This window comes from Metopolophium dirhodum, chromosome 9, assembly GCF_019925205.1.
Source record: "Metopolophium dirhodum isolate CAU chromosome 9, ASM1992520v1, whole genome shotgun sequence".
NCBI lineage: Eukaryota > Metazoa > Arthropoda > Insecta > Hemiptera > Aphididae > Metopolophium > Metopolophium dirhodum.
In genome coordinates, this window is record NC_083568.1 from 9,210,612 (window position 1) to 9,227,674 (window position 17,063).

A 17,063-nucleotide genomic window follows, 5' to 3' on the forward strand; every position below is an offset into this window, starting at 1 on the left:
CCACGACCATGGTGGAGGTGAAACACCGTACAATCACTTAACCAGTGACCACTAACCGCAAGCCAAGTTGACTTTTGAATTTTTGAAATAAAGCCCACTTCGAAAGCGCTTGCCCTACAAGTTACAACGAGCTGTCGACGGTTATCGTAAGCCGTAGATCCCGGAGCTTTTTAGTTGCGTCCGATTAATGCTTTCGAACATCTTACCGAGGAATTGGCTTCCGTCGCGAGTAATTATCACGGTGTCCATGGTCCATGATTTCGTAGACGGTGAATCGGGCGCCCATTTTCGCGTATTGTTGTTGTTATCGAATGTGCCTACGTATCGGACGAACGCGATTGGTCGGTGGTAAAAATTTTTTGAAAATCAAATATGGTGTTGCAACGCTCCAAAAACGCGCACTTTTTCACAATCGATGACTGCCGAACACGGACTATACTCGCGCCGAGATCGGTTTTAGGGTCTCCACGAACGACGTCCACTCGCTGCTGACCAGCGGACAGCATTATTTAGACCGGGGCGTGACCACTTACGAAGACCCGATCCTCTCCCAAAAGACGACGATCAAAGAATCTCCTTTAGAGACGCTGCCGAAGACCAAAGGATCCTACGAGACACGACTTCAAGGCGGCAGAGAATAGAGATCGAACTTTCGTAATCCATCCAGTTCCTTCAACTACAGCTCAACAATGTCTAACGCAGGTGGGTACAAACGGTTTGGACCTCTGATGACAAAAATGATAATGCGTTTCACTTTCCTCTGGACCATTAATTCTTTCTTTTGAGTTGTTTTCGTCTCGTCTTAAGCTTTCAATTGCAGCATCTTGAACCTTGTGGTTCTGCAATTCTTGTGCTTGTAAACTTTGAAACCAACTGAACCCAATACTTTTTATTATCTTTTGATTTAGTATTTCAACTGTAAATAACTTATTTTGTTTATTAAAGTTTTAAGTCTGATTTTAAACCAATTAGTATAATTTTATCATAGAATCATTTTTTGCAAAAGGTAGAAATATTCCTAGGCAGTGTATGTAATTCATACAATAATACAATGTCTAATGGATGCTGATATTTTTAAAATTATCAATGTTATGTTACACTACATAGTCAACAAATACAATGATAATAGTTGTACTACTGAATTAGCACCTAATAACTAGTTTTCTATTACCGAATACCTAGTAATTTTAACTATCTACTTGTTTCCACCAGTTTAGAAATTGGTTTTCATGACATACATATTATGCTTGTGGTAATGTCAGGTCTTTTGATTAAAATGCATTAACCTAATCTCTGTATTTTCAGTGTATCTGCAATCTACGTATTTAAACAAAAACTATTTAAAAATCCATTAACTGAATTTCAAATTTTTAGAGTACCTACCTTTATTATTTTTATACACTTTAAATTATAATATTCATAATTATGTCAAATAGGTACCTAATTAATTTTCGAAATTAATTCTTTCATAGTTTCATGCCAATTTTGAATTGTTTTGACCTCAAAATTATTCATATTTCCTTTTTTAGAATCCAGAGGTCATTCACCTCACTCAGTAATAATAACATATATGAGTATACACAATTAATAACATTACAATTCAGACATTTAAAAATCTATAAATATAATTGACCAAACAAATATTTAATGATAATAAGGATATACCTATTTAACAAAGATATTTTAGTAAAAAAGTTATATAATTCATCTTAACTTAAATTTAGGTACCTAGATCATCAAAAATGTTACTTTGATGTATAATTTATAAAGTGTTTTATATGTATGTTGTTATAACCAAATTACATTAGGCATAACGATTATGTTTTATGTATTAATTTTACCTCCCATGGACATAATCATCCTTTGAAACAATTTAACGTTGCGCAAATAATGCTAATACCTTTAATTTTTAATTTAGTTCTACGGTTTTTAAAATGCCTTTAACCTATTTCTATTATAATCATTATCACTTATGTATTATATCTTATTCCTGTAATTATAATACACAATATTACTAAATTTTTATACTTTTTATAAAGTATCTGTTTAAAAATAACTAAATTATCTAATTTGTTTTTTTACTTTAGATTTTGATAGTCAAGACTTGAGTGGTCCAAGTGTGTTGGATGGTGATTACTTAACAATGTTAAGTTCTTCTGACAAGTTAATGTCGGGTGAATATGAAGCTATTGAGCGACTGCAGGCTGAATTAGATTTATTTGATGATCCAAATAGGACTGAAGAAATTGTGGAACAAATGGCTGTAGAAAATCATCTAGATTTAATTGAAGAAGAAGTTTGTAGTTATGGAGGTGATGTGACAGGAATGAAAGATGGACTAGTATTAGAAAGTCAACTTATTGATGAAGCTTCTGTTCAACCTCAGTTATTAACTGATTCACAAATTAAGTTAGAGACTATAGATTTAGATGAAGATGAAATTGTAACTTTAAAACAATCCCAATCACATTCTCAGTCTGAGATGTTATCTGTTAGTAGTTCAAGCGCCATAAAAAGAAGTGCACCACAAAATCTGCATGGAAATCAACAATCAAAAAAACCTGTATGATAGACCTTCGATAAAGAAAATATATAAAAACATTTTGATAGTTATTTTATTTTTATTTTAGTTGCTTACGAAAGTAATGGTTAATACATTACCAAGTACAAGTACTGGAAGAAGTACTCAGCAGATTTTGTTAAACGTTCCAATTGGACAACGTCCACAATTAGGTTCAACTAGGACTATAACACTTACACAAGCTCGCCAAATGGGTTTACTTACTCCAGGTTGTCGACTCCAACCTGTAACTTCAAATCCAAGCACAACACAAAATAAAGTATGTTATGATTAACTTTTAGTTAAAATTCATATTGGATAATACTCTTGCAAATATTAAAATCTCTTATTTTTAAATCTTTAAATTTGTGTTGTTTCTTAAAATATTATCCTACTATACCAACATTTTTAAATATACTAATAAGTCACACATGACATGTTTCTTTATTTTATTTTTTATTATGAAATATAGAATATGGTAGTAAATAAAATTTCGGGGACCATGAAGAAAGGGACAGCAGGTACCTTGAAGTCATCTGTGCCGACCAAAATCTTGCCAGCACCAACTTTAATAACAACTAAAAGTCCAATGATGCAACAGCAAAAGATTTTTATACGACAAGTAATTACAAATAATAAATAGCAATTATTTTAATAGATCAATATATTTTTTAGAGTTTAAGAGTACTCAATTTTGAAAATACTAGCAGAATTCTAGTGTTCAAACTCAATTTAACTCAAATCAAGTACTCAACTTTACTCCACAGTTTTATTAAAAACATACATTTTTAAAATTTAAAATTTAATGAAAAAAAAAAAAAATTATTTTAATATTGAATTTTTAGTGTTAAAATACTTTTTATAATACATTTTAATTAACTAGTTCTTGTGCAATTGAAAAAACTTCAACAATTACAAGTATTTGACCCTGTTCGAGGGTTAGGTTAGGTATTCGAGTACTCGACTCAATTCAAATTTAAAAAGCAGTACTTGTCCAACTCAAATATTTTTACATTTATTTATATTTTCAGGGTGGTGTTTTCAAACAAGGAACACTAGTGTCAACTAGCAATGGTGCAAATCAGGTTATAAGATTACCATCTATTGTAAGCCAGTCGTCATCACCAGTATCAACTATTCAACATATACGACTGCCAACAGTTAATGCTTCAACAAGTCTACAACAAGTTAGAATGCCAGTAGTAACCTCTGGAATACAACAAGTGATACCCAATAAACAAGTAATACTAATCAGTGACAGTTAATTGTTACTGAAATAATATAAAATTGTATTTTTAATTGTAGGTTCAATACATAAGACTAGTACCCACAACAGCCACAAGTAGTTTAGGTTCTTCTACCGTATCTGTTGTAACTACAACAACAGCTACATCACTTCCTAAACAACCTCAAATAGTTACATTATCAACTTCCGCACCAAAATCAAACGTTAAAACTACAACAACTGTAGCTAAGACTTCTACAGCTAGCAATCAACAGCCAGTTACTAATCAGATAAAAGTTTTTACTGCTTCGCCACATGTATGATGTTCAATGATTTTACAATTATTTTTTATTATTAAACCGTATAAATATTTAATTTTTATAGACTGCAACATCTAGTCAACAAAGACCAATATTACCTGCGAGTAAACCTAGTACAAGTACATCAGTAGAATCAAAAAAACCTAGTAGTTCTAATATTCCATCGATAAACTCATCAAGTTCTAAACAAGTATGTTTAAACAAATTATACTATTCTGACTGTTCTTCTAATATTATGTTGTTAAATAATTCATAGGTTTCAACTCCATCCAAAGTCACAATTAAAGAAGAATTATTAATTGATGATACTATTCCTGTAAAAAAAGAAGATAAAAAAGAAAACAACTTAATTACCCCAACTGTACCAAAGATTGGGAGACCATCAACATCTACCGCACTTGTGTTATCCGAAACAAAACCCAAATCAACGAGTGATGTGAATAAAACAAAAAAACCTTGCAACTGCACTAGATCACAATGCCTTAAACTGTATGTTAAATTCCTTAAAGATTTTTTGAGCAACATTACTTACAAGTTATTGTATATTGTTATAGTTACTGTGATTGCTTTGCCAACGGTGAATTCTGTTACCAGTGTAACTGTAATTCATGTTACAACAACATAGAACACGAAGAGGATCGAGCACAGGCCATTCGCTCAGTATTAGATAGAAATCCAAATGCATTTAGACCAAAAATCAAAAGCTTCGTAGGTCAAGCCGAACGACAACATACCAAAGGATGTAATTGTAAGAGATCGGGATGTTTAAAAAATTATTGTGAATGCTTTGAAGCTCGTATAGCATGTTCACAAAACTGTAAATGTATTGGATGTCGTAATATGGAGGACGACTCTCATACTTCATTTGGGGACCATCCTGGGTCTCTAAGTGTAGATAATTTAAAATCTAGAACAAAATCAGCTAATTTTGTAACATCATTTGGTAGCATGCAAGCTGCAAATGCTATACCAAGGTAAAAAATTTTACATAACTATTAATATACTATGCATTTAATTTTATGTACTTTAATTTAGAACTGTTGCCATTAATTATATGGCAAACTTGACATCACTTTGAAATCATTTTCTTATTTTTCAGTCAACCATTCAAATTTTTTACTAATGACGTAGTACAAGCAACGTGCCGGTGCCTTTTAGCTCGTGGCATGGAAGCTAAAAAATTAAACGCTGGTGCTGAGGAATGTCAACGTATAATAATCGAAGAGTTTGGACAATGTCTTGTCAAAATCATGGACCTAGCATCTGAAAAATCATTTTTATAGTCAAATTATTTAAATTATATATGTATAGTCTACTTTAAATTGAATTTAGTTTGTGTATAATCACTCGCTTATTACTTTAATTATATTGTTTGTTTTGTGTTGGAAAATTCTGTACATAATTTTTTATGTATACGTACATATTTTTTAAGTCATGTGCATATGGTATTCAAATGTTTTTATTTTCAAATTTTATTGACGTGTGTAAAACAAATTTCTTTAAATATTTATTACAAATTTAACATTAAAAAGCCTTTTTGTTTTTAGCTATTAAATGTTTAGCCTTTTCCTTCACATTGCCATCTCTGAATATTTCATTCTCTGGTTTAACGCGGAACGGTGCAAGTAGTTCCTTTGTCTTCTTAGCTTTACGCTGAATTTTATTATTGGTATACTTGTCTTTTTTATTATCTTTCAATAAACGTCTTGTCTAAAAAAAAGATAAGTACATAATATCATACCCATTGAAGACATTTATAATTTATCGTTTTAATAATACCTTTGCTGGAGTTACATAAAATGGATTTTCCCAAAGAGTTTCACCGCAAAAACTTCCTTTAAAAATGCGAATCGGTTGCAAAACAAATCTTGGTCCTACAACAAAGTTAAATAAATTAAATTTTAGAATATAAACTTAGAATCAGTTAGATTAAAAATTAGAATTTCACTTACCAATTTCAGCTATTGCGCCATTTTCGTCCAATATTTGATAGTTCCTAAACCATATTCTGTTATCCAATACAGAGAAGTTTAAAACATTGTCAACGAACGGTTGACTTTTAGGATGATGGTCTGGCACACCAAATATTTGTACAAACATTTCTCGTAACAAAGAATATTGTGGATGCTCATCAAATGAATTGTCAAAAGACAACAGTGGCCGTGATCCTTTTAAGCAGTTGCCAGTTAATTTCAGTTCAGTACTTGTAAATACTAAAATTTAAAATAATTAGTAAAATATATGTTGTTACAATTTCCACCATAATCAAATTACTTACTACTTTCTACATTGAACTTAATACTAGGCCCATCTGGTGAATTTGAAAACCACATGTACAAATCTCTTTTAAGTCTCCCATCAAATAAAATGCATTTGTTACAGTGAGACGTCTTACACATCTATCAAAAATTAAATGTCATAAGTAAATAAAGAAACATTAAAATAAATATAAGGTAACATTTAAAAAAAAAAATTTTTAATTCCACATACTTCGTTAACCACAAACAAATTTTCTTTACGTTCCATTTTGTTTGCCGATTTTGAGTGAGGCAACAGTTTGATTATATCTTTCATCAAATGGCGATGTTGAAAACTAATTCCACGAGTCGCAAACACCAGGACTCGTTCTCTGTTTATCCATTTAGCCTATAATCAATAAAATCTAAATAGTACCAAGTATAAAAGCCATGAATGTATGTATTAGATACTGTTTTACTATAGCACTAAAGAGCGAAATATTTCGTCTGATCAATTAAGAAATATAAGTATTAATCTTTTTTTAATATTTTATCTATGATCGTACAATACAATTAAATAATAAAGCACCTAAAGGCTGTTCAAAATAAGATCGGTACGGGCAGCCAAATAGTTCGCATGGGCGTGGCTTTGTTTCGCGGCAGCACCCAACGCGTCACCGTAGTGGAGACAGTGTTGGACCACCGCCAAACAAAAACTGGTTGCCGCTGTGTACCGATCTCATTTTGAATAGACTATAGGTACTAAATACTTTTATATAGTGAAATGATAGACACTTCCTATTGGGGAATTTTTTTGGAAATAATTTTTAAAAACTGGACCCTCTGATTAGGGGACAAAATTTCAATGACCAAAAATGTCAGTTATTTAGGTAGAAGTTTCACTGTAGTATGATTATAAAAATGTTGAATATACCTATGAAAAAGAAAATATAAGTTGATTTTTTAATACCTACCTCTATCATTATAGCAAAACCAATCATTGTATTACTTATTAGTTATTAATCATTTTGTACAAAAACTGCTAACTAACTTACCATGTTGTATTAAAAAATTACTGTTAAGACGTGTCAATGTTTTCAATTGTTAAAAATTAAATTATTTAAGACATTTTTAGTGTTATTAATAACTTCAATTGGTAATTGGCTCTTGAATTTCGTAATATCTTTTATGTGGTATTGCAACTTAGGGGAAACTGCGTTAGAATTACTCCCCATAATATTATTACACCACAGTTTGCTTCACTTCCCCTAATTTGAATAGTTTGGCTAAAAAATGGGAGATACAAAGTGGGTTTTTGCTGTACTGGGTATGTGAAGATATTGAGCTGACATTGTCTTCATAAAGAAAAAATTTAGGCCTACTATGACTCCGTAATTTGTAAGAATAAACACATACTATACATGCATTTTTAATACACAGCCTAAAGAACATCACACCTGCATATTTTGTCTCAGTATAACAAACGTTCAATATAAATAACTAGTTTTCAGCAGTTCCAATTTTGTATGGTAACCTATAATAATATGAAGAAATTAACCAATCATCAAACATTACGGTAAGAAAATTATAAATGTTTTAGGGGGGGTTTTTTAATTATAATTTTTAAGCGAGATGAGAATTTGTAAATTTAAATATTTTATGTAGGTAGTTGTACATAACTTGCTTAAAAATTAAAATATTGTAGTACCTATGTGAAAACACAGATAATATTTTTACCTTTAAGTTTGGTAATGGGTGAAATGCACTCTATTATTAAAGGTTACTACACAAAATTGGAACTAGGTACTGAACACAAATTTGCTGTAATACTTTGTAAGAGAGAGACAAAACATGCGAGTCCTCCAAAACAGACAAGATAGGCGTTGGAAGTTATTTTTCGAGAATTCGATTGTTTCATAAGCACTTTCGTTGTACGAATATAACACATACCGTACCTAGAGATATGCGCGTCTACGTAAACTGAGAACGTACAGAAGTGAAATTTAATTTGAAAACCAAAGAATCATACCTTTTTGGTGACCGGTTCGTCCGAGCGTCGGACGAGAGGCAAAATCACCTTCGATTCATCTTCTTTTACCACTTCAATCTGAGTTTTCTGCTTCCTTTTCAAATTTTTCTTCGCCATTTTCATAAAATTTCAAATAACACGTGCGATGTGTATTCGTGTGATTTGTTTGACTTCTTTTTCACAGGTTTTGATTCTGATGTGATAACGGAATACATTCGGATAGCGCGAGATAACGTATCGTCCGCCTGCTCCGAGTACCAACGTAACCGAACCGGCAACGACAATGTGCCATAGAGCTGCTGAAACAAAATATAATATGCAATTTTTAATGATGCTAAATATAGGTACTTAATAAATATTACTTATTAAACATTTGGCATCGTCACATCGATGCCTATTATATGGTTAGTGGTTATATGAAAGCACAGATCAAAAGTAGTAAGTACCGAAGTGCAATTTTGAATTTATAACAGACAGTGTCTTACAGTCGTCCATCCATTATACAGTGGTCAGTGACCCACTTGAAACCTACTGTACAGCAAAGCGTATCCATTTAATCACCTTTTTATTTTAGATTCTGAGCGGAGCGATGAATATATTGATTTTACAATGATGTGTTTTTTAAATTTAAATTTTTTTTTTTTGTGTCTGTCATCATCTTTTAGTAGGTACGGTAAAAGTGCTTAGATTTTCTTCAACAGTATCATTTCTGATAGGAAAGTGAATCTAATTGGTACATTGAGGCGTCAAAAGTAAAAAATTTTCAGTAGTTTTCAAAAACGCCGTGAAAAACAAAAGATAATTAAGGAAAAACGGGAATTTTTACGCAAAATTGATTTTCCACAATATTAAATTTGGTTTTTGGTGTAATTCTAAAACAAATGACAGTAGATACCTCCTATATATGACATTTTGACTGAATGATTATATTAGTATTTTCTATACACCATAACATTTTCAAAATATATTAACTTATTTTGAGCTGTTTACTGATATTTTCATTTTCCAATTTTCTTAGTTTATTATTCTATAAATATCAATACAATTTTATTTGTTGGGTAAAAAGCTTGAACATTTGATAGAAGGCTCCTTATATATTGTTTCGAAGATACATGAAAAATATTAAAAACCATGGTCACAATTCTTTTTTATTTGCATTTAAAGTTCAAATATTGACAAAATACGTACAATTCACAAAAATGTGCATATTATTTTGAGTTAAAAATTCATAAAAAATTTTCTATTCAAATCTGAGATTTAAAAATGTAATTCCTCATATGATTCCTCATAAATGTGTCTAACTTTATCAAAAGAAAAAATGTCTACAAGTAAATCAATTTTTATGAGCATTTGAAGTTCATATCACAGAATAAGACAATATTTAATTCATATTTTCACAAGATTGAATATTCACTCAATTTCTCATGTATAGCTATTTCGTTATTTTATAATTCAAAAACGAATAACTGTAAATACATGCAAATTTCACTGAATGTTTATATTTTTATTTTCTATACACCATAACATTTTGAAAATATTTTGACTCTTTTTGAGCTGTTTACGGACATTATCAGTTTTAAATTTTTTTAGGTTGTTTTTTCTATAATTGTCAATAAAATTGTATTTGTTCAGTAAAAGTAGGTGAATATTTAATACAAGGCTCCTAATATATTGCTACAATAGTAGTTGAAAAATATTAAAAATACATGGGCACAATTTTTTTTTATAAGCATTTAAAGTTTGAATTTTGACAAAATGTATTAATTATTTTGTAGTTAAAAATTTATAAAATATTCAACTTTTATAGCTAGGGATTGAAAATTTAAAACAAGGTTCTACGTAAATTACAGATTATATATAAATTTCTTTGTTCACAATAATATCATCAAATATACCTAGTATTTAGTAATATCATAGGCGGACTGACACTGACCGTCTTCGCTCAGAATCATTTTTCTTATACAATGATAATATTATATCATTGAATTTAAATTTAACACCATCCATTACAGTGACCCACTTGTAACCTACTGTAAAGCAGGGCAATCCACTGGCCCACCTTTTTTAAGTTAATTATTTCACTGAATACAAATGATTATAACTGATGGAGTATCGGATTGTTCCATACATAAACATTGTGAGTACTGCTGGGGAAAAGTGAGTTTACATTGAGTAGAGTATTTTTAATTTTGAATCACAAATCTAAAGTTGAATATTGTGTTTATATTAAGTTATTAGGTGCCAAAATTAATATACATATAATATGCTAATATGTAATAAATTACTAATAAGATTTTAACGTTTACCAATTTGTATGTTAATTAATTGATATCTATCCGGTATAGTTCATATAGTATATTATGTACCTATGTCCTATTCAATACTTTGGTTGTCATTTAAATTGGTTGAAGAAGGTTCATGTTCAATAAATAACACCTATCATCTTTTTAATTTATTATTCATATTTCATAAATAATTAAAAACATTAGTTACTTAGGATTTTAGTGGGTTCATTCATATTTTTTGGAAACTAAACCCAATCATGAAATATTTTAGGTTGGCTTATTAGAACAACCTTACTTATCCAGCGGAGTAGTATACTGTTGGTTGGGATATAGTTAAAGTGAACTAACCTTTGTTTTCAAGTTAATCACTTTAAGACACCTTTATGAGGCCTCAATAGTTCAATTCAATTTGTTAATAGGTCTATAGTTTTTAATGAACAGTCGATTTGTTAATGCAAAGGGATCCAGCAATTCAGCAAATTAGGCAGTACCTTATAATTTCTTAATTTTGAGTTTGTCGAGACCATAATATGTTTTTATGAATTGTTGTGTTCATTTTAGTATTAATCCTCAAGACTTTTATAATACCAATAGTTTTAAGCAATTTGTTGTTGATACCAATGTAAATAAATTGTAACATAGTGCATAATATATAAAATATGATTAGTTCAGCATTACTGTTAAGGTTTTCATTGTGTTCATTTTATTAATGGCCTAACTACAGTTATAAACCATTTTTTTTTTATTTTTTTTTGTCTCTTTCACTGTTTTTTTTTCTTTGAATGTAAATTCAATATTTAATGCATGCACCTATTTAAGTTAAATAAATTAAAGTTAAGAATATTAACTTAAAATCAGTTTGTTTAAAAATTAGAATTTCACTTACCTACCAATTTTAGCTATTTCACCATTTTTATCCAATATTTAATAGTTCCTAAACCATATTCTGTTATCCAAAACAGATAAGTTTAAAACATTGTCAACGAATGGTACTAACATTTCTCGTAACAAAGAATATTGTGGATGATCATCAAATGAACTGTCAAAAGACAACAGTGGCCGTGATCCTTTAGCAATTGTCAGTTAATTTCAGTTCAGCACTTGTAAACACTAAAATTAAAAATAATTAGTTAATAGAATTTGTTCCAAATTGCACCATAATCAAATTACTTACTACTTTCTGCATTGAATTTAATACTAGGCCTATCTGGTGAATTTGAAAACCACATGTACAAATAACAAATCTTTCCGAAGTCTGCCATCAAATAAATTGTATTTGTTACAGTGAGACACCTCACACATCTGTCAAAAATGAATTGTCATAAGAATATGATTAACTTTTAAAACAAATAGGTTAGGTACCCTATAGAGTAGGGTAGGTATATAATATTAGGGTTTCCAACCAATATACTATAGCTCATAGAGTAATATATATTTATTAAACATTTGGCATCGTCACATCGATTACCTATATGGCTATATAAAAGCACAAATCAAGAGTACCGAAAGGCAATTTTGAATTTATAACAGTGTCGTCTATCAAAACTTTTGGTTTACCTCTATACCACGATTTATGATGGTATACTATCTTAAATCGTGCTCCATACCAAAAAGTTGCAGTCAAGATGTAGAGAAGATTCTTATATTCGTGTAATCGGTTAGGTCGCCTGATAATGTGCGTCGTCGAAGCACTCTGGGCTGATGAAACTGACTCGACGTAAAGATTTTAGTAAGTACCTATAATATAGTAATATAGTCTATATATCCTTATGATTAATAAACCTCGGACGCCGGCAATATATTACTTAACAATTAAAATACTTAAAAAAAGTGTAATGATTTGTATCGAATATTATAAGAACGTCAGTGATATTTCATCTATAATTATACATCGCTCACGTCCACCACACGTGGTATCCGCACCTCGGCCTTCTTGGCCTCTTGTCCTCTTCACATTTTCTTTATCTATATGACTATATTGAATGTTCAGAACTTACATAATCAAGTCGGGCCACGGATTTCCGAGTCTTACAATTAGTGAACCCTTCAAACGAGCGTTTCGCGGTGTTCTGAACAAAGATGTCACGGACCACGGTTCGTGACTTATATACAAATAATGGACAATTGTGGAAGTCTGCCTCATCTCCGAGATTATAAACCAAGAACGATTCATAATAATTTCAAACACAATTATTCATGATATTTTTCTGTACTAGTGCTATAATACTATCATAACATGAAATATTTTGTTGATTATTTTATAAATATGAAAACTGTCAAATAACATTATATTTTAACGCGAAAAGTGCATGCATTTTACTGTTCGCCGTTCGGTTTAATCGTATACGTTTAGTTGATATACCTAATAATAATATAATACTATTCAATATAATAAACAGATTTTAACGCTCGTGCTCAAATAGATCACCTATGTGGCTATGTAAACGCAGTGGCGTGCAGGATTGGTGTGAAGAATAATTTTAGTAGGGATAACTTCAATACCTCAACTTTATTTTTAGTTCAAAATGTATAAAAAAAATATATTATGTTTAGCATTTTAGATTCTGAATAGAGCGATAAATGGATACAGTGTTTATTTCAGACCTTTTATTCTGGGGGGGGGGGGGGTATTGTAAATTTTCAAGGGGGTACATCGTACATCATAAGTTTTTAGAAGTAAATAATGAAGGGAAGTAAAAATATCGTTTTAAGCTTAATTTATTGGTATTAGATAGATACCTACAAATACATAAAATATTAATTCTTAAAAACTCATTGTTTAATTCTAAAAAAGTCTAAAAACATGTAATTGACATTTAGTAATATTATTAATGATACTCCGTTCTGAGCCTATATGTCATATATTATGTATTATGTTTATCAATAGTTTGATTTAGTTTTAGCACTACTTTATTTAATAACGGTTCATATTTAGTAGTATGAGGAATTTCTTTTTTTGCCAAAAAATAAACACTACGAACAAAAGTAGAGAAATTAATTCTATTTTGTATTTTTTCTGAGTTACTTTGTTGATCATTTGTGTATATATAGGTTCATTTTTTCCTTGTAAGAAAAATTCGTCTAAAGCTACAGCTGAACTGAACTAGCGTGTTTTAAGAGTTTACCAGTAAATTACCAGTAGCTTTTCGATAATGGAGTGCATATGAAAATACCTTGTGATTTCTGTAAAGCACTTTGATCATTACTAAGACATTTTTCACATACTTTACAAAAAGCCCCACCTTTTTCAGTATTAAATTAAACCAGTTGAACAATTTTTCCCAATTTTTTTGATAAGAATAAGTTTTTAATACTTTATGAATGCTTTGATCTTCAATTAATTCTGCTGGAAGAGGTGAAACCGATGGGTCATCAACGTCTTCGTGTTCTCGCATCGGCTGAATTTGTTTTTTTTGAAACATATCTAATGTAGGATTAGTTTTGCGTTTTGACATACTGGCAGTTAACGATTAATTTTCAAAAGCACAAAAACGCGACAAAAGTTATACAAATGTACCAAACAGTTAAACGTATCGTAAATGTGAAGTCGTTAAGTCGTACACACGTAAGCCACTACAGTGATTATACTACACTGACAGAGTAACAGACGCCAGAACATTTTAAAAACTACCTACGATTCCTACACGCGATATTGCGATAACGTATGTACCTACCTACAGTTACGATATTACGATTATTATTGGTAGGTACACATTAATTGGCTAAAAGGCAATACTCAACAAGTTATTATATTTATTTTATTTTATAATATTAACCGTGATGCACAACATTACTAGGGTAACACCTCCCCTCCCTGGTCACCCCCTGAAATAAACACTGAATGGATATTATGGATATTGATTTTACAATAAGGATTGTGTTTTTTTGTGTATGAAGTCTATTTAAAAAAATTAATTCTCCAATCATCAACATCGAGGGAGGTTTCTAGTAGAGTAGGTAGCAAATTCGATCTAGAGTTTGTACTTTAGTTATAGAATAACCTATTTACCTTGTACCTTGTTTTAAATTTTCAATCTTAAGATATAAAAATTGAACATTTTATAAACTTTTAACAACAAAATCATTTTTCAATTTTCAATTTGATAGGCATATGTTGTCAAAAATTGAACTTTGAAGTTTAAATGTAGGTAAATGTATATATATAAAAAAAATATTCCTATTTTTTTTGTATTTTTCAACTGCTATCGTAACAATATATCAGGAGCCTTGTATTAAATTTTCACATTATTTGATCCAACAGATACAATTTTATTGACATTAAAAAAAAACTAAAAGAATTGGAATCTAACAATTTCCGTAAACGCCTCAAAACAGTCAAAACAAGTCAAAATATTTTGAAAATTTTTGAAAAATGTATGATGTAAAGCAGTGGCGGTTTTTTGAATTTTTTCTGGGGGGGGTCCTTTAACATTATCTCATAATGTATAAAGACAAAAAAGTTTAACCTATGAATAATTACTAAATAAAATTTAATTATTACATAACAAAAAAACAGCATTTTATTTATAACTATATTACAACACAAAATCAATTTTTAGTTTTTTTTTACTAAATATCGTAATCGTTAATGTCATAATTTCAGGGAAAATATGGTATTTACCTAAATAGCTGTACCTAGCTAACATTCTAATATACGAAATAATAAAGATGAAATCACCAGAATTATGTAGGTACAAGCGTACCTATATCCGCATATAAAAATCGTAATCGTAATAGCTATAAAAAAAAAAAATACTGTCAAAACCCAAGCGGCTCGAGTGAATAATGTATCACAGCCTAAACTCGGGATCTGAGGGGGGGGTCCAGACCCTCTGGACCCCCCCCCCCTGTAAAACCGCCACTGATGTAAAGAAAATGCTAATTTAAACATTCAGTGAATGTATCTACGGTAAATTGTTTTATATAGTTACACCAAAAACAAAAATCGATTTTGTTGAAAACCGATTTTGACTAATAATTCCAGATTTTCCTTAATATTTTTTTGTTTTTCCCGGTGCTTTTGAAAACTACTGAGATATTTTTACCTTTGTCTTTTAACATACCTACAGCTTTAAATTATATTATATTGTGTATAGTAGGGGGTAGTGGTTGGGTAATACTTTGCTTAGAGTATGAAATATGTTCACCACGCCACTGTGTACAAGTATAAGTACATCAAAAAATAATGGTCGACATACCATGATCATGGTGTGAAGCAGGGGTCACAACTCTCTAACCAGTCGATCGTATTAAAAAATAATTGTACGGAATCGTTAAGTTTAAGACTTAAACACACTTTAAATGATTTAAATATCTGTAGGTCTATACGACTATACTGTGTTACTATAAAAAAATATAAACTCTACACTATATAGTACACTGCATTGTAGTATTGTACCTCGCCAGCCTGGGTACTTAATATACCTATGCATAAAATAATAGTTGTAGACTGAAATCTGTGGCTTGTATATAAGTACGATTGAAACTCGAAAACTAGGTAGATAATGTATAAGTTTAATAATCATAGATTATAAATCGTTGTTGAGCCCAGAAAACAATCATCATAATTGCATCGATCAGTAAAAAAAACAGCGAAATTCTTGGTGTGAACACTGCAACTTAATTGTTCACGATTATAATCAAAGTAGACACACGTGCTCAAATGAGCAATGCGATACGACGTGTTTTTGATGTTTTCGTAGTATCGGAGTTTGCAGTGCCACAAGTCACAACAATAACAGCCACCGATTATACGTGTCCGCGCTGAATGTGCGCCGTTCATATAATTTCGTATTATTTGGTTCTGATTTTAAATTTTTTTTATCTGCTGATTTTGTTGAGATAAAAGTATGAAACTATTAATTAATAAATATCCCCTTCATTTTGCATATTTTATTGTTTTGTATTTAGCAATTTTATTAGTGTTAAATTATTAGTATAAATATTATAAAATCTTTGTTTTTATTGCATATTTAACGATATCTAAGGTAATATTATAGCGATTATTTATACAATTTTAAATGCTATAAACTCCCAACCTTGTGTTATCAAATTTACTCGTTCTTTACGTATAACTATAACATTTAAATAAAATTTAACTATTACGAAAAACAATTTTACGTACGACATACCTATATCTACTGTAAATATAATTTTATCACATGATGTGTGATACACTGATACCTCTAACAAAAGTTGGTGTATTTTTTTTCATTTTTGAAAAGAAACAAAAAAAACTATATTTTTTGAGTCTTAAGCAGAAACTTTTTTTCTAAAGAATATCTATTATTATTTATTAATAATAAACCAAAAAAACACAATATTCACTTGGTTTTTACACTGTTTTAAACATATGTCTTATTCGATTAAAACAAATGTTTTAAATTCATGTTTTAAACATAATAACC

The 17,063-nt window shown here is 30.1% G+C and overlaps 2 protein-coding genes across 2 annotated transcripts; one reads left to right on the forward strand and one right to left on the reverse strand.

Annotated features, from left to right (window-relative positions):
- The first annotated feature begins 88 nt into the window (after window positions 1-88).
- On the forward strand, window positions 89-5,391 carry LOC132952524 (protein lin-54 homolog). The gene is made up of 10 exons (XM_061024838.1): window positions 89-702; window positions 2,088-2,563; window positions 2,631-2,840; window positions 3,033-3,182; window positions 3,592-3,801; window positions 3,866-4,102; window positions 4,170-4,295; window positions 4,362-4,594; window positions 4,660-5,079; window positions 5,205-5,391. Exons 1-10 carry the CDS (start codon window positions 690-692, stop codon window positions 5,386-5,388), a joined length of 2,259 nt encoding a protein of 752 aa, XP_060880821.1. The 5' UTR covers window positions 89-689; the 3' UTR covers window positions 5,389-5,391.
- A 155-nt stretch (window positions 5,392-5,546) lies between these two features.
- Window positions 5,547-8,564, reverse strand: LOC132952525 (ribosome biogenesis protein BRX1 homolog). Its single transcript, XM_061024839.1, has 6 exons — window positions 8,372-8,564; window positions 6,596-6,751; window positions 6,384-6,504; window positions 6,058-6,318; window positions 5,885-5,979; window positions 5,547-5,815 (listed from the first exon to the last, which is right to left on the reverse strand). The coding sequence occupies exons 1-6, from the start codon at window positions 8,492-8,494 to the stop codon at window positions 5,630-5,632; spliced, it is 942 nt and encodes a 313-aa protein (XP_060880822.1). The 5' UTR covers window positions 8,495-8,564; the 3' UTR covers window positions 5,547-5,629.
- Between the last annotated feature and the right edge of the window lie 8,499 nt (window positions 8,565-17,063).

Bases quoted from the DNA above. Each gene is read 5' to 3' on its own strand.
- LOC132952524 (XM_061024838.1), top strand. The intron at 2,841-3,032 runs GTATGTTATGAT...TATGAAATATAG, and splicing joins CAAGCACAACACAAAATAAA to AATATGGTAGTAAATAAAAT. The intron at 3,183-3,591 runs GTAATTACAAAT...TTATATTTTCAG, and splicing joins AAAAGATTTTTATACGACAA to GGTGGTGTTTTCAAACAAGG.
- LOC132952525 (XM_061024839.1), bottom strand. From the start codon at position 8,494: ATGAAAATGGCGAAGAAAAATTTGAAAAGGAAGCAGAAAACTCAGATT. The intron at 6,752-8,371 runs GTATGATTCTTT...TATTGATTATAG, and splicing joins ACGAACCGGTCACCAAAAAG to GCTAAATGGATAAACAGAGA. The intron at 6,505-6,595 runs GTATGTGGAATT...AATTTTTGATAG, and splicing joins ATTTGTTTGTGGTTAACGAA to ATGTGTAAGACGTCTCACTG.